General features: G+C 34.8%; 1 protein-coding gene and 1 long non-coding RNA gene across 2 annotated transcripts; both read left to right on the plus strand.

Moving 5' to 3' along the window:
* Positions 1 to 144: 144 nt before the first annotated feature.
* Positions 145 to 15,523, plus strand: LOC100372342 (myosin regulatory light chain 2, smooth muscle minor isoform). The gene is made up of 4 exons (XM_002740053.4): positions 145 to 230; positions 4,854 to 5,068; positions 11,071 to 11,232; positions 13,141 to 15,523. Exons 2-4 carry the CDS (start codon positions 4,885 to 4,887, stop codon positions 13,320 to 13,322), a joined length of 528 nt encoding a protein of 175 aa, XP_002740099.1. The 5' UTR covers positions 145 to 230; positions 4,854 to 4,884; the 3' UTR covers positions 13,323 to 15,523.
* LOC146732003 (uncharacterized) lies at positions 7,925 to 8,991 on the plus strand. Its single transcript, XR_014927041.1, has 2 exons — positions 7,925 to 8,346; positions 8,674 to 8,991. It is a non-coding gene; the product is annotated as an uncharacterized LOC146732003 (long non-coding RNA).
* Positions 15,524 to 18,504: the final 2,981 nt, after the last annotated feature.

The following is an 18,504-nucleotide window of genomic DNA, read 5'->3' on the forward strand; positions in this document are numbered from 1 at the left end:
ACAATAAATGTATTATATATTCTTAATTCTAAAAATATGCATAGTTGCATCTCGAAAAGGAAATGTAGGCAATTTTCTGAAAAAATCAACACTGGCACCCCTACATTCTCTTTGGCCGACTCAATATAATATGACGTAATTGCGTGGTCTACTGCGCAGTCGCAGTAAGATCAAGGTGTGTTGGTAGCTAAACTGCAGGGTTTCGAGACAGGTGAAATTGGCTTCCAATTGTGAGTATATTGATCGTTTTCTCGCTTTTGTTTTTGACATTTGTGCATTTTTCTTAAGAAATCAAATTAACAACTGTGCCTCTGTGTTGTAATTTGTGCGAAAATATTCGTAACATGTTAGATATTTCGCCTCAAATTTCGTCTCTGTCACTTCCGAATTCGACGCTAAAACTCTTTTTATTTCATACCTGCCCCTATCGAAAATTAAGTGATCGATGATGTGAAACCCACCGGTTTACCGGTAATTGTTGTATTTTAGCGACATCTAGAATGTGTTATTTATTAATAAACCCAATAAGTTGACAAGAAAATGTCACTTCCGCTCGGAAATTAGCAATGAAGAGAGCAGATTTTTACGTGTTGTTGTGACTCAACCCAGGGATCTGGCCTGTCGGTGTCGGGCAACGCTGCCCGTGTGATTGGCAGAGGGAGGAGTATTTACCGTTTATCGTTATCGTTCCTAATTAAAGCTGTAATTATCGCGTGAATATTCTGAAACAGGTAATTCTGGCAGTGTAATATCATTAGGTTTTTTTTGGCTTCTGTGCTGTGCTGTGCTGATTAGGAGGGCGTTGGAATCAATCGACATCACATAGTTGCCATTCCTAATATGGTCCACTCCTATTTACATATCAATTGTTCGCTGAACACCGAACATTGTTGTCTTCGTGGTGTGGCACACGCTATAAAAAAACACATGTTTAAATATAATGCATCATTTCCCCTGTCTAAATTTTTGCTCCACTCCGATGTGTGTGTGGCCGTGAGAATTAATATAACAGAAATTAATATTTAGTATATACTACCTGTTGATTGTCAGCCTTTTGAAAAATAAAGTGAACTTTCACAAATTAATTAAACATGTGTAGTTTTTTATAGCTGTGTGTCCATAGCTCTTCTAGTGGTATTTTAGTCATTTCTGAAACATTTGTTGTCCTTAAAGTTATTTTTGGGATATGAATACTTTATTGACACAGAAGACACAGTATGTTAAAATTGTTGGAGTGAAAATCATGACAAAAACGATAGGGTTGATGTTGTTTTTTCCTGGATTTATATCAATAAACCATACTCTTTGAGTTGTTGCACAGTTCTAAGTTGAACATTTCTGCATGTGTAGTGCTCGTACTGAAATCACGCCCTCATTCTTCAATCTGTTATTTCACCCAAACAGGGAAAACGATGCGCATATGATGATAATAATAATAATTGCTATATTGAAATTATATTCATTTGTTGTTATGGTATTTATTACGAGTCATCATGCATATGAACAGCAAAAAAGATTCAGAAAACACCAGTTGCAGCAGAACATAAATATGTGTCACTGATGACAGTTTGCATTCATTTCATTCATTACTACAGCATATGACCATATACATGTATAGCTTCACTTCCTTCCATTGTCATGTCATACTTGTATGAATCAGTACATGTATATGTTCTCATAAAGTGTAGGTCAACGTGGCAAAAATTGTGGGCTGTATAGATCTTAATAACCATTTCCAACAGTTTTACATCCATGTTAATTTTTCCTCATTATTATTGTGGTCGTGGGTGACTTTTAAACATGTCCCAAATTAGCTCACTGAGGATGTGATTTATGTTTGTGCCGAGCGTTCAGGTAGCAAATCTCGGCTTGTGCCGCGTTTTTGTCTCATTCATCTATCGGGGCCAAAATTTACTGCTTAACTGTGAAGACAAAGTTGTTTAATTAGTCCCCGTTTGGACACAGTCTGAAAACAGGGACTTGGGGATTGACCTCTGTGTGTCCGTGCATGTTTCCAGACCTATATCTTAGACATGCCTGGACCAATTACATTTAACTTCACACATTCATCATTATTATTATTATTATTATTATTATTATTATTATTATTATTACATAATATTATACATATGCACATCAATTTGTTTCACGTTCTGATTCAAAATAGCCAAATGGCAACAATTTTTGTGCTAAAAAATCATCAAATATCAAGCATTTCTGGCATTTATGGATTGATTTTGTTCAAACTTGTACATACATTAGACATTATGGGTTCCTGATGCATGTCATTTTATTTTTCAGATCAGATTCAAAATGGCTGGCTGGCTGGCTTGTTTTAATGAAAGAGCTTCTAGATCCATATCTCTGACATTCTTTGTCTGATTATGTTCAAATTTTATAATATAGATGTATTCAAAATGGCCGATTTTGTTTTAATTAATGCTGTTCGAGAGCAATATGGACAAGTACTTGTTTAACGATCAAATACAAGATGTCAATCATTTTAATGTTAAAATAAAATTGTATCATAATCATATTCCTGACATACCAACTATATCACTATATTAGCAAAACTATATATCCACCCCCTACTTTTGCGCAATTTTTATATATGGGGTCACATTCGGCAAAGCGCCCACCCCTTAAAAATGCAACTAATTTAAAACTTGGTCTTGCGTAATGAATCTTGGTAATCGTTTTTATATGATACAGCGTGGATATCGATCGCTGTGAACATGTTGTGAATGCGTAGAACACTGTAACCGTGCATAAACTACGCTTCGACAATGACCTGTTAATACAAGTAAAATGCGATAAATATTTCATGCCTTATTCAGTTTACCTCTCATGGCTAGTTACCAGTTTTTTGGAAAAACCATGTCGTTTATTCACTGAAATCAATTCCAACAGATCGTACTTCGACATCGATTATTCACTTCCGCATTGCGTTACCGGAAAGTCTTCGGGAATTTCCGAAGAATTGCGTCAGTACAACACAGCATTCTGATTAGTTAATAACCAACTTTGACCCATTAGGTCAAAGGACGCTGCTGTAGGTCAAATCTGCAAATGCATCATGGCGGAAAGTGATTTTCATCGAGAGTTTGCGTACGATCCAACAACTTTGTCAGTGGAAATAATACATGTATGACAATTTTGACTTCGACTGTGTTCCAACAGACTCAAATGTTTTTAATTCCGTAAATTATGGTGGTACGTAATTAATATTGTAATAAAATGTGCATATTTTTTGTGATCATTTCTATTTCTTCATTGTGAAAATCAATGACGACGCAACTAATTTAGTAATTTGATTTTCCCTCAAAGACGTAATCTGTCACTTGATGAATCAAAATTTTCGTTTGCACTCTTTTTCGAGGGTGGTGCTCGGGTAATCGCCCACCCCAACAAAATCGTGATTTTCTGAGTTGAGGCCCCTGGGCGCTAACGCGGTCGAGTATGGTAATTGTCCCTAAAAAACTAAGAACACATAATCCTAATTTACTATTAGAATGGATGGTATACAGGACAGAGTGCTTCTAAATCTCTCTTGAAATCTATGTACTTCTGCTAGGACTTGGTACAGATTTTTCTCCATATTTACTTTATCCCGATGCATACTAGCAATAACTTATCTACAGATAACACGTTTGTGCAGACATAATAATCATGGTTCAAGGGGTAACTTTTTATAAACCTCATCTCACAGTAAATAAACAATGGATAACAAAACAGATTGAGTGAAAATATCCCGAACAGAAATGACTGGGCACGAACAGCGTGCGATATAAACAGTGCAAGTAAACAGAACGAAGCGAACTGGCTACAAGAATCATGCGCAGTAGAGGAACTAAACAAACAAACGAAGCTATGCAAATGAAAAGTATGCAAATGAATAATTAACAATTTTGAACTACCTACAAAATACAACATTGAGTGAAAATATCATAAAAAATATTTTCATAAACTGTTAACCCACTTTAAAATTAATTACCAGAATACATAATTTTCGAATTATGTCACAGTGACCTTCTTGAAAATATTCAATACAGGAAAACACCCTTATTAGAATCATCAAATGGTAATACTTTCAAATCACAAAAAGTGTAAACTAATTCTGCATGGACTACCATGAAAGTTTTCTGCTCATCTTTTTTTCCACCTACTCCCTGTGGCTTTTAATGAAATCGTCATGGTGTGCCACACCGTTGCCATCAATTTCACCGGATATAACTGACATTTTTATGCTGAAATATTTATCTCTATGTCAAAGGTCCCTTGTACCTTTATGGTAGGTCATGACTTGTGTGTACATTTCATAGTCCACATGGCCACAGGGTATCTGTTAGGTTTCTGGTCATTGAACACACTAGTTATACTTGCAAATGTCAGTAGTGTGTCAGAAATCTAAAATTCTAAAACAAAAATCAGATTTAAATTGAACTTGTGGTAGAGGTGCTCTGGAATAAATCTGACCGCAAACCACAGATATACAATCAAATTTATTTTCTGTGAGTATTATAAACTTCTATACTGGGATTCATATTGTTTTCACATTGTAAAACTTGAATAGCAGACAAATACTAGTTGCCAAGCTTTTTGTTTGAAAGGCTTATTGTAAATTTTTAATTAATTTTAAATATGCCTCAAATACTCTCTCAGCACACAAGATCTTCCTAACCTTTCTTTCTTTTTTGTTTGTTTTTGGCCTTATTTATGCCTAAATTGGGTTTAAACTGAACCTCTTCTCTTTTCTCCACTGAGCATTTTGTCCAAGCTGTTATCTGCCATTTGTTGCTGCCAGTGAAATATTCTTGTTATAATATTTCATTTTTGTGTTTCCTTGGCAACAGAGTAAATTACAATAATACATAATTATCCAAGATGTCGAGCCGTAAGACGAAAGGAAAGACAACGAAGAAGCGAGCACAACGTGCCACTTCCAATGTGTTTGCTATGTTCGATCAAGCACAGATCCAAGAATTCAAAGAAGCATTTAACATGATTGATCAAGATAGAGATGGCTTCATAAACAAAGAGGATCTTCACGACATGTTGGCATCCCTTGGTAAGTAGCAATAGGTGACTTGAATTCAGGGTTGGGGTAGGTTTGATTATATATATTGTTTATATATATATATATATATTGTATTGCCATTATTTTAATAATCCATTATACAATAAAAGCTTCTAATAGAGCTAATTTGGTGAGGCCATGGAGCTAAAAAAAGGAGACTGAACTCCCTTTGATGCTATTGTTACTGTGGCTTGACGACTGAACTGTATTTTATCATGCGTCGCCGAGCAGGTTCAATTTGTAGACTTATGGATAACGCAACGTTTCGTAGTATGTAACTAGTCTAACATCGTTTATTGTACACTGACTTAAGTTCAGAACAATACAAAAAACTACACTCTTGAGCTCGTGAAAACTCCAAAAGAAGAGCGTAATAAAGTTGGTGCACTGAAACTGATACGCAGCCTCTTTCTGGTACCGGTCTCTGATTGGTCATATTTATAGGTAATATTTAGTGTTCTCGCTGCATCCAGCGACAGTTACCATGACTTCTGCCAACTATTTGGTCAACAGATAACACTTGACGGGTTTTCAGGAGATTACTGAACGTAAATATTTAATTAGATATGATCAAATGTTTTTTAAAACAACTCAAGTAGGAAAAAAAGACATGGCCAAAATTATAAAGTAATTGCTAAATTGGTGATGTATAATACACGAGTAATTGTGATGGAATCAATGTAGTAGGGAACAAAATATCGTTAATGTCCAAACCGCCACAATTTAACTATCTCCTATCCCTTAATAATAGAATTTACTGGAGCTCAAATTTAACAAGTTGTTTTATCCAAAGCATATGTTGTCTGAGAGCTCACACAGGAATTAAGTATATAAAGACAGATGAACGGAAACGTGATTGTAAATTTGGCCATGGGAGCTTGAACTTCAATTCAAGCTTGATGGAAAGTGCATGAAAAATACTATCTGTAATTTTATCGTCCACGACAAAATCAATTTCTTGTGAGCAATGTTTTCAACACTACGAGAACTACATAAATTGTAATAACTTGCTGAAAAACTGTCCGATTTTCATGACCCAAACGCAGACCTGCAGACACTCTTCCGTAATTACTGCTACGCGCATGTTTACCGACCTTTGACATCAACTGCCCGAACAAAAATTATCGTTACACCTCACTAAGGTGAAGGCGGCTGAATTTTAATAAGCATTGTGATGGCAGTCAGAAGTCATCGTCATGAATGGCGCGTAAACACAAAAGAATAATCAGCTGAAAAAAGACTCAAGTAGGATTAAAACCAGTTCAGTCTCTTTTTGACTCCCATGTGCGAAGCACAAAATGGGAGTCTTTGCAGTTAGTGTGTCTGTATGTGTGTATGTGTGTATGTGTGTATGTGTGTATGTGTGTATGTGTGTATGTGTGTATGTGTGTCCGACTGTTCCACTGCTATCTCAAGAACCATACATCGGTTTTTGATGAAACTTGGTGCATAGATGCTCTGGGCCAATGCGCAGATTTGATTAGGTTTTGGTAAAAATCCATGCTCGTTAATTACCTAATTTGCATGATAATTAGCTAATTTTTAGCTGTTCTATGACTGTTCCACTGATATCTAAAGAACCACTCATTGGATTTTGATGAAACTTGGTACATAGATGCTCTGAACATATGCGCAGATTTGATTAATTTTTGGTAAAAATCCGTGCATATTAATTACCTAATTTACATGATAATTAGCTATTTTTTAGTGGTTCCATGACTGTTCCACTGATATCTAAACAACCACTCATTGGATTTTGATGAAACTTGGTACATAGATGCTCTGAACTAATGCTAGGTTTTGATTAGTTTTTGGTAATAATCCGTGGATACTAATTACCTAATTTGCATAATGATTAGTCAATTTTCGGTTTTTCCACTGATATCTCAAGTACTAATCATCACATTTCAAATGAAACTTGGTACATAGATGTCATACGACACTGCACAGACCTGATAGTTTTTATGGTATATCAGTACATATTAATTACCTAATTTGCATAATTAATTAATTTTCAGCATTTGATATAAGTAGTTAGCATTACATTTCAATGAAACTTGGTACTTACATACTCAAGGACTATGCAGAGATTGATTGTTTTCGATAAATATTTGTGCATATTAATCACCTAATTTGCATAATTAGTTAATTTTCAGCTTTTCCATGGGTATCTCAAGTACTAATCATCGCATTTCAATGAAACTTGGTACATAGATCCTTTAGTACTATGCAGAGACCTGATTAGTTTTAGGGTAAATAATTGTGCATATTAATTACCTAATTTGCATAATTAATTTCAGCTTTTCTACTGATATCTAAAGTACTAATCATTTACATTTCAATGAATCTAGAATTATGCAGACCCAATTAGTTTCCGGTAAATATTTGTGCATATTAATCACCTAATTTGCATAATTAACCAACTTTCACACTGATATCTCAGGTACTATACATCACATATCAATGAATGTACATGGATGCTGTAGGACAATAGACAGACCTGAATAATTGTGGGTTACAATCTGTACATATTAATTACCTAATTTGCATAATTAACCAATTTTAAGCTTTCACACTGATATCTAAAGTACCGTAAAAACTCCAAAATTTCGACCGGTTTTAAATAATTTGCGTTAGAAATGTGACATGTTTTTAGAGTCGTGGCCGAGTTGTAACTCAAAATCTAAACAAAGTCATCAATCAGTGAGTATTATGCAGTGTTCTCCCCAAAGCGTTTTAGCGTAGCGGGGCCGCTACTCCATTATTTATGCCGCTACTCTGAGAGATTGCCCGCTACTCTGTGGCATTTCCTGTTACTCTTTCTTTTAGCTTGTTAATACACGTGCGAATCTGTTAGTCAGCGTCATCAGCGTCCGGTACTGTGAGCCAAATCAGGTGTGAATGGAAACATGTCAGTGCTTACGCAAAGACAATGGACTAATACAGCTTCGTACTTCGACAATAAACACTTTCGCCCTATTTAATTGGGGTAATAGCGAGTATTTTCTCAGTAGCATATTTGGCTGGAAGAAGCAACAATGTCAAACAGCAGAAATATTACGTTGTGGTTCCGCGTAGAACGCCCTGCTGGGCCCCTGGTTGCGAGCGATAAACCCACCAGCAACGCGGTCACCGGTACCCCTGTCGGCAGTGGTACTAAACGTGTCCAAGATGATGTTACAACGAAAAGTGCAAAAAAATAAACTCTAGATTTGATGCACAATGGACAACAAAATATACGTGGCTGAGAGAAACATCCGATGGCAAAGGTAAAAAAAGTATTTATTTGTAGCGTTTTACTTGGAAGCGAGTTTTGACCTAGTTTAGTAAATTTTTGTATGGCTTCATTTTTTGCCGATCGTCGAAAAATTTTTTTGGAAACGACCTTCTTTCTGGAAGTTCAAAAATTGTTGGCTACGATTTATCAAAGTAACTAATACTAGTATTGTGTTTTGAAATAGTTGGGTAAAGTTTATCGTGGCAATTTTTAAGTTTAGCGACTTTTCAAAATGGCGGCAATTTGTTTATTTTCGTGTTGATCGTGACGATATTTTTTAAATACAAGTATTGATTCGCTCCTATTTCTTATCTTTTAGGAATGCTGTGTCACATATGTGGAAAATTCAACTTAAAAACATCCAGAAATAGTTCTTTGGTATGGAATTCTATGCCATGTATAAATATTACGAAATATGCTATCGATAAACACGCACACTCGGAGATGCACAAGAAGGCCATGTCATTTAATAGAAGTGGGAAGCAAAGAAAATCACGGCGTTCTCAAAAGCTGCAGATCACTGGGCTTCCATGAAAGTCCGAAGAATCAACATTACATAGAAATCACACAGCAGCAGATTCATTTAATCTTCTACATAAATTTGTTAAAAAATAAAGACACATTTTCATCCATGCAAGCCTGTCATTATTGTTTTCTTTATCTTCAGACAAATGCTAATGATATGTAAATTATATGCAAATTAGCCGCCACTCTGATACATTTTTCTGGGGAGAACACTGTTATGACAAGCAAAACAAAACATCAAGACGCGCAGAAGAGGTCAGCACAAAACTAATAGGTCAAAAGACAAAGCTGTCTCGCACTACCTAGGAAAACTTGCGAATGTTCGAAGTACAGGTACCCATTGGACAAAAGATACATGGAAGTTTAGCAAACTATCTCCCCGACCCAGTGCAATGTATCCGGTTAGAATCAAAGCTCACGTGTCCCTTATTTGAGGGACCAAATTCTGCCGTAAATTCGCCCTTGGATTAAAAAATAAAATGGGATTTAAGAAAATAAAATGGGACTTTTAAGGTGTATTTTGGCGTCATTTTTCGGACATTTCAATCAATCCTGCCGGCTAAAATAGAGTCTAAGTTTTACCGTAGTCATTGACGTCTGTCTATTCAAGAGTACACGTGTATGATTTTTATCGTGACTAGCGTGAGCGGGTAAGCTTCCTTTCGAGAATGAGCTGTTATCACTGTGAACAATGTTAAATTATTCTTCAGATGACCAGTTTATTTTTTAAAAACAACTAATTTTTTTATTTAAAAAAAAATCATGACGTTTTCGCATCAAAATCCAAGCCAAAATATCGTACTACAACATCAATCTCTTCGCATTGCGTTCAATAACATTAACATATTTAAATAAGCTATGGTAATTTGAACACGTTGGCATCATCCAGCTTTTTGATTGGTTAATTAGCGATTTGACCTATTTGACCTAAGAGAACATGGCGGATATCCTACAGCATCAAACGTTTATACGAGACCGGAATCATTCGCTTACGATGAAACTTAGTTGACTTTTATTTGTATTTCATAACCATTCAACAAATTTATTTTGTGTACATTATTATAATCACTACTGAGTACAGTAATAATCAACAATTCAGAAACGCAGCATGCCGAGATTTTTGTGTTCGTTTTTATTTGAAACTTCGTTTATTTAGAATATATTTTCGTTACCAATAAAATAAAAATCTCTCAGTCAATCAGAAACCCGGATTCATGCCTTTGAGGAAGGTCCCGTTTGAACGCTCACATCGGTTTTTTTTTTTCGTTTGGGGGAAAACTAAAACTGGTCGCAATTTTCGAATAAGAATGAGTCGGCAATTTTTAGTGGAGTCGAAAATTTGGAGGTAAATAAAACACCGAAACCCGGCAAATAAATAGCCAATCGAATTTTTAGAGGGGTCGAAATTTTGGAGTTTTCACGGTACTAATTATTCCATTTCAATGAAACTTAGTACAAAGATGCTCTAGGACAATGTACAAACCTAATTAGTTTGGGGTAAAAATCTGTTCATATTAATTCCCTAATAAGCATAATAATTCATAATTTTTTGGTTCTAATCACATTTCAATTAAACTTGGAGACATAGATTTTCTGTTACATTGCGCAGACCTCATTAGTTTTACACTCAAATCTGGTCATATTAATTTTCTGATTTGCATAATTAGTTTTCAGCTAAGTAATTTCGAATTATATTTAATGTGTCTCCAATACTCTCAGCACATGGGAGTTCTTTCTAAGCTTTCTTTGATTTGTTTTTTTAGCTCCATGGTGAAGCCAACTCTTCTTTGTCTAGATTTCTCATGCTGACCTCGTATGGTCAAACTGGATAGTGGTCAATAAAGGGTGGTTACTTTTGATTTTTAGCTGTATGCTAGACAAATTATTCAAATGAAAATGGTAACCCATACACATACATGGTTAAAAAAATGCTCCTGCATAAACCAATTAATTTGCCCAAATAAAAATAAAAAAATATTTAAGAAAACAAAAAGTTGTTCATGTATGTATATACCTACCATATTTTTGTTTTCAATGTTACCAGAGATACATTATATTTTATATTTTGCCAACTGTAATTTATTCAGTGTTTAGTCTATCTATTGTATAGTGACTGAATGTTTACATTCCTAATTACATAAACTCAACATTCATTTACAGCAAGTTGACAGATACTTGGTTTTCTTTTCAGGCAAAAACCCAACAGATCAATATTTAGATAGTATGATGAATGAAGCACCTGGTCCAATCAATTTTACAATGTTTTTGACATTATTTGGGGAAAAACTTAATGGCACAGATCCAGAAGATGTTATTAAGAATGCCTTTGGATGTTTTGATGAAGAGGCAACTGGTGAGTAGAATGTACAAATGTCTTACCTGTTTATAGAAGTTTCATATTGATGTAGTTAAAGGGGAATCTTTCAAACCCAGGGATTGCACCAAAGAATCACAGGACACTATTGTTTATGTTGTTTACAAAGTTAATCTATCTTTTGTTATCCATTGTAATTTTAATCCAGAAAGTAAATTTGTTGAGATATTAGTCTTAACTGGAGATGCCCCGTTAAGTGTTCTCCTCATACCCAGATTTTATCCCCAAAAAATAACAATAATTCATAATATGTGCAGTTTGCTTAAACCAGACATCTTTACAAAGATTATTTTCTTGCTATTTGCTATTATCATAAATATATGCCATGTTGTATGACATGGTACAAAGTACATGTATGTACCATGTTTTTTAACATTTCATATCAACAAATTAAAAAAAAACAGCTCATGGCCTCTTAATTTTCTAGATAATATTTTCTAAACAAGACATCTTATCATGTAGAATGAGATATTCATAAATTACTTAAAAAATGCATTTTCCTCACCTGCTTACAGGATTTCTTTCTTATTAAATGTACAAATGGATTTTCAATAGACTTCCTCTTCTATATATAAAGCTACATCCTGTTGTAACCTTCATATCATGACAATTCGTAATAAATATCTTGCAATATACTATAAAAGCATTAATTATTTTCTGGTTTTTAATTTCACTTATTTTACCCAATAATCAGCTAAATTAAACCCATGTAAACATGTAAAATAGAACTCATTGTTTCCCCGTCAAGTTAGTGAATTTTTAAGACCCGGTGCAATTGCCCAATACATCAAAATAGTTAAATGGTTTTACAGTACTTGACATTGGAAAATGAATTGCTGGTGAATCAAGTACTCTTTATAGAATTACTTTAAATTTGTTTTGTTTTTCATCAACATTTTCGGGACCTTATTTTCTTTAAAATGTGAGAAAATGTCAACTTTTATCACCTTCTACGATATACAGTCCTGCGTTTTCAATAATTTTGACCTGTAGGCAATGGGAAATTATGTCCATTTGGTTCAAAATTGAGACAGAAATTCTAGAAAATGAATCATGTTTGATGTGTGTTCCATGTGACATGTGCAATGTATGTAAAATACCTTAAATTAGAATACACATTGCATAAAGACTACAACCCTTAACTTGTGTCACAAGCTTTTATGGAAATTCTTGCGAACACTGACCTTGTCGCAATTTATAGCGTCACTGAGCACTACTGTAAAATACTTTATTTTCACTTGGAATTAGTTTTCGTTATTTTCACTAAAGGAATGATTCAGTGAAAATAAAGTCCAGCGAATATACCATTTTTACTATATTTTACATTCCACTCGTCAGAAATCAGTGAAAATAAATTTCCTACAAAACACCCAAAAAGTTTTTTCAGCGAAAATTAATTCCAGCGAAAGTATTTTACAGTATGTCATGCAATAAATTGTTCTTGTATACGTTTGACTTGACAAACTGAAATTCACAGCAAAATAGCACAGTCAGCGTTGAAATGTTCTTATCATTTACCCATGTTGCCCTCATTCAATTTTTATCACGAAATGTGGTGCATTCTTGTGTGCATGGGCACGCGAGTTGAGTCGGTTGCGGGTAGAAACCCGGAATAGAGAAATCGAGAAGACAAGTTTACCGTACAGTAACAATAACCCGACTGTTTATTCGCTTCAATCGATTACAAGCAAGTTACAATTAAACAACAAACAAACTACTAACAGTAATGCTGGGATGTGATTGATTGAAAGAACTGTGGGTATGGCAACAACAATGGGTGTCTAATTAGGTCAGACTAACAGTCTCCACAATTCTATATAATTTATGTCAGATCTTGTAAATCCAGACAAATTTAATCAGTATTTTTACTTTTCATTCTTGTTCAAGGTTTCATCAATGAAGATAGGTTACGTGAACTTCTTATGACCATGGGAGATAGATTCACAGAAGACGAAGTAGATGAGATGTTTCGTGAAGCGCCCATTAAAAACAACATGTTCAACTATGTGGAATTCACACGTATACTTAAACACGGATCGAAAGATAAAGACGATAACCCAAATATTTAAATTTTCCTGCAAATTTGGTATTAGTGTCCTAACACATAAACATCAGTAGGTTCTAAACACATTAAACATGGCATATGTACCTGTAGCTGTTTTTTGTGTTAAACCGCCATGTTCACTTCCACAGACATGCCCTCATAACTGTGAATGATGGTCAATTACTGTAGAATACTTTATTTTCGCTTGTAATCTATTTTTGCTATTTTCGCTGAAGGGATGATTCCGTGAAAATAAAATCCAGCGAATATACTTTTTTTCCTATATTTCACATTAAACTCGTCAAAAATCAGTGAAAATAAATTCCATACAAAACGCCCAAAAAGCATTTTCAGTGAAAATTAATTCCAGCGAAAATAAAGTATTCCACAGTATTAGGTTAATATTTACTAATAACCATCTATTGAAAGTATTAGGCACCAAAATAGAGGTGCTTGTTGAATTTAGAAAAACCTTGTGTGGTCTGGTGTTTGTTCGACATTATACAAACACTGTGTTAACAGCTACCATAGCTTTTTTCATGCATGTATTTTAGTTATTATTCAACTTCTGCCTTGTGTCACGCTTGTTGGTGCATCCGCCGTTTCTTTATGATGGTGCTCCCAGATATAATTTTATACAAAAATGAAAAAAAAAGGAAATTATTCAAAATTCATTCGTAGTGAGTGGTATATAATAATATAGAATGATTGATGGTGATGTTGTCCTTGTCCTGCCTAGCAAGTAAAAGAAGTTGAATAAAAGTAGTGGCAATAAAGTAAGCTTTATTATAGGGTATTTTGGACACTTTTATTAGTTTTCATTTAATTACAGATGACTAGTTTTATTGTGCTTGGAACAAAACTGAATAATGTGATACAAACTTGTAATACTGTAAAATACATTTTTCTTGGAATTAATTGTTGCTATTTTCGCTTAAAGAATGATGCAGTGAAAATAATATCCAGCGAATATACCTTTTTTCTTGCATTTTACATTCAACTTGCAATAATCCTTGAAAATAAATATACAAATCATCCAAAAAGTTCCAACTAAAATAAAGTATTTCACAGTAGTTCACTTAAGGTGGCGATATTTACACTGCTAAAATGGTTTCACCCTGTTGATTTGCATATGGTATGCATTAATATTATCTAAATCTGTACAAGGCTTATTTATTCATTTGGTTTTATTTTCACTTATTTTGCCATGGCTAAATACACTAAATTGAAATCAAGTGAATATTCACATTTAACAATAGAATATATTGTTTCCTCCTCAAACCAGAGATTTTAAAACCTAGCGAGTATCTTAGCAACATCAAATATGCTAAAATGAAAATTGCTCAAGTATTTACTCAAATTTTTGTTCGTCCACGCACAGCTTAAAAATGAACACACTTTCTGACAAAAGTTATCATGCATTTGCCATAAAGCATATTTCAGTCTTACTTGCATCAGTCTACTATTTTTGTTTTATTAGAATCGCATCTTGTTGTGTGAATCACTTGATAAAAGGTTACCATAAATGGATCAGTATTTGGTCTACTTAAAATTCTTCACATGTGATTCTAATGTAAACCAAACATTGATGAACACCCATGCCCCAATATGGCTTTTTCCGTTTTAGAATCATCACTGACTGCAATAACAAACTTCAGATTTCACCAATTCTGTTAAAAGGCAGTTGTCATGCCACGCATGTGCGAGATGTGTGTCTTGTATGAAAAAAATTCGGTGACTTTGACTGTTGCGCAGACCAATGAGTACAAACTGAGACGTTACTAAGCATTAACGAGGTAATTTCTTTGGTGATTGGTAGGTTTCAAAGGAGTCTCCGGTGGTAATTAGTGCACCCAGTTCGAAACTCGTGCTCGTGCTCATGCTCGTGATTTTCACGAGACGAGCACATTGGATTGTGGGTAAATCGATATTCATCAACACAAATGTCACGCATACACAGCATGACGACCGCTGAATTTTAAAATATTAAGTATTAGTTCTCTCACAATTTTTTTTCAATTATTGCATTTTTTATTTCTCATAACATTCCAATTATTTGACAATTTCTGTAAGATTTTTTCTGTCACTATGATGTATCTTTTATTCATATAATTGTGTTATTAGAATATTTGTTCAATATCTTTATTTTTATATTGACATCTGAATATTCGCTATACAATTACTTTGTGTCAGACTCTTTAAAATAAATCTACTAGTATTCCTATACATGTGGTGTGGTTTTCTTTTTTGCAATTTCTTGAAAACCCAAATTCAAAGTCTGTAATGTTGATACTTTGATATCCAAATTTGCCTCTCTATCGACTAAATGAAAGTAGTAACTTATCTACAACAGTGCTCGAGACATGACAGTTGTGCATATTAATGAGGTCACCTGATATTTTATACATGCCACTTGTCGCTTCCCTTTTCTACTGTAAAATGACTTATTTTCACTGGGTTTAAATTTTGCTGATTTACCATTTCAGGCATATTCAGTGGGTTTCAAATTCACGGTTTTATCATTTAGATAATGTGTTCTATGCTAAATTTTACTTATTCACTGGGTTTTAATTTAGCGCATTTTCCAGTCAGCGAAATAAGCAAAATTAAAACCCAATGAATAATTAACCCCTTTACAGTATTGCATTGGTTGCATGGTGCTATCTGCAACAGTGCTTAAGATATGACAGTTATGCATATCAATGAGGTCACATGATCTCCCACCCCACTCAATCACTATTATTATTGTTAATGACTGTTCCTAGAATGAACTTTTAATTGAAAACACAAATTCCGAATACCATTTCCCTACGCAAGTGCATTGACATTCACTATATAGAGATAATACTAGGGACCCTCCCCCACCTTTCCTATGATTAATTGAGGCGTAACATAAATACATGAAATAATCATTCTAAAATATTCTCTAAAATGGCTCAATGTCTGGGGCAATTGCAACAGATTGCTACAAGTACCAGGTCATGTGACCATGCTAAATTTAAACACAATCTGTGCAAATGAGAGTGCCTAAAAAACGGTGGAAGAATAATAAACACGGCAATTACAAAAGGTGTGCCCCATAGGGCTCAAAACCCTAATTACAAAAGGTGTGCCCATAGGGCTCGAAACCCTAATTACAAAAGGTGTGCCCTATAGGGCTTGAAACCCTAATTACAAAAGGTGTGCCCTATAGGGCTTGAAACCCTAATTACAAAAGGTGTGCCCCATAGGGCTCGAAACCCTAATTACAAAAGGTGTGCCCTATAGGGCTCGAAACCCTAATTACAAAAAGTGTGCCCTATAGGGCTCGAAACCCTAATTACAAAAGGTGTGCCCTATAGGGCTCGAAACCCTAATTACAAAAGGTGTGCCCTATAGGGCTCGAAACCCTAATTACAAAAGGTGTGCCCCATAGGGCTCGAAACCCTAATTACAAAAGGTGTGCCCTATAGGGCTCGAAACCCTAATTACAAAAAGTGTGCCCTATAGGGCTCGAAACCCTAATTACAAAAAGTGTGCCCCATAGGGCTCGAAACCCTAATTACAAAAGGTGTGCCGTATAGGGCTCAAAACCCTAATTACAAAAGGTTTGCCCTATAGGGCTCGAAACCCTAATTACAAAAGGTGTGCCCTATAGGGCTCGAAACCCTAATTACAAAAGGTGTGCCCTATAGGGCTCGAAACCCTAATTACAAAAGGTGTGCCCTATATGGCTCGAAACCCTAATTACAAAAGGTGTGCCCTATAGGGCTCGAAACCCTAATTACAAAAGGTGTGCCCTATAGGGCTCGAAACCCTAATTACAAAAGGTGTGCCCTATAGGGCTCGAAACCCTAATTACAAAAGGTGTGCCCTATAGGGCTCGAAACCCTAGTTACAAAAGGTGTGCCCTATAGGGCTCGAAACCCTAATTACAAAAGGTGTGCCCTATAGGGCCCGAAACCCTAATTACAAAAGAAATAAATGTAACTAAAAACATTTAACAAAATTACATACGCCCCTGGTAGTGTCCAGCAGTGTTGGGAGGCTGGTGGTAATTTGTTTTATGCTGTTTTCCATCATAATAAAAACAGTTATGAATGTATTTGCTTAGTTCCTTAAGCACTGTTTCATCTTTGGCTTTTAACAAGTGTGTAATTTTTTCTTTTCTTTCTGCAGAGTATAATCTACATTTCAAAAGGAAATGTTCTTAATTCTCAATTTCCCCACTATCACAAATTTGACATTTTCTGTCTGTCGCATCTTTTCTGGTATATCTGCCAGTCTCAGTAATAAGTGTGCGCTTATATGCAGTTTAGCCGTTGCTGATCGTTGGCATGGAGTTTTTTTTACAATTTCCAAATTGTTTTCAAGTACAAAATCATCTTTTGTTTTTGTGATTTCTGCCTTTATCATCATCAAGTATGTGTTGCATAAAATTATGCATAGCAAAGAACAAACGAAATCACATTTAAGATATCTTGATTACTTACTCAGCACACGTTAAAAATGTTGAATGCTGACACAGAGAGACTCGAAGGTATATTTTGTCGACTATAAACCCACTGGTCAGAGCAGGAAATTTCATGTCCTGTATTCTTTTAAAGACAACATGACTTTCGAATAGAACTAATTGGGTTATTGGAGGATGCTGTGTGTGCATAATAGCTATTGGTGTACTGATGCCAGATGAGAAACATAGTTAAACTACACATGGCTTGCCCTGTATATGTAAGGGTGGGCAGATCATAGCATTGGTTGGGAGATATCATTACAGATGTGGGGCAGATCACATTATAAGATAGAAAGATGGGCTACAAAAGGTAAGAAAGATCACAGCATATGCTAGGGAATGTCACCTATGCATACAGAATAACCATATATTTAAGTTGGAGAGTAATCACCTAATAAGAATCTAGAAAAAAATATGCGAGTTACTCATAATGACTCTTTAAATGTGTAAAGTACCGTAAAAACTCGATTAATTCGCGGTAGTAAAAATAATTATTTTTTCAAGTGCACGAATTAATAGCGTCAAAACGGAAATTATTGGTTTTTGGTGCGCGAATTAAAAGAGTACTTTTAAAAATTAGCGTTCGAAAATATAATGGGTGCGCGAACTAATAGAGACCGCGAATTAATCGGGTTTTTACGGTAGAGTGTATTGTGTACAGCAACACAACGAAAGTGTTGAAGTTATCCGTGCTGTTAATTTAAGTTGAATGACC

The sequence above is a fragment of the Saccoglossus kowalevskii genome, chromosome 18 (genome assembly GCF_978046115.1).
Source record: "Saccoglossus kowalevskii chromosome 18, keSacKowa6.1, whole genome shotgun sequence".
NCBI classification, from domain to species: Eukaryota; Metazoa; Hemichordata; class Enteropneusta; family Harrimaniidae; genus Saccoglossus; species Saccoglossus kowalevskii.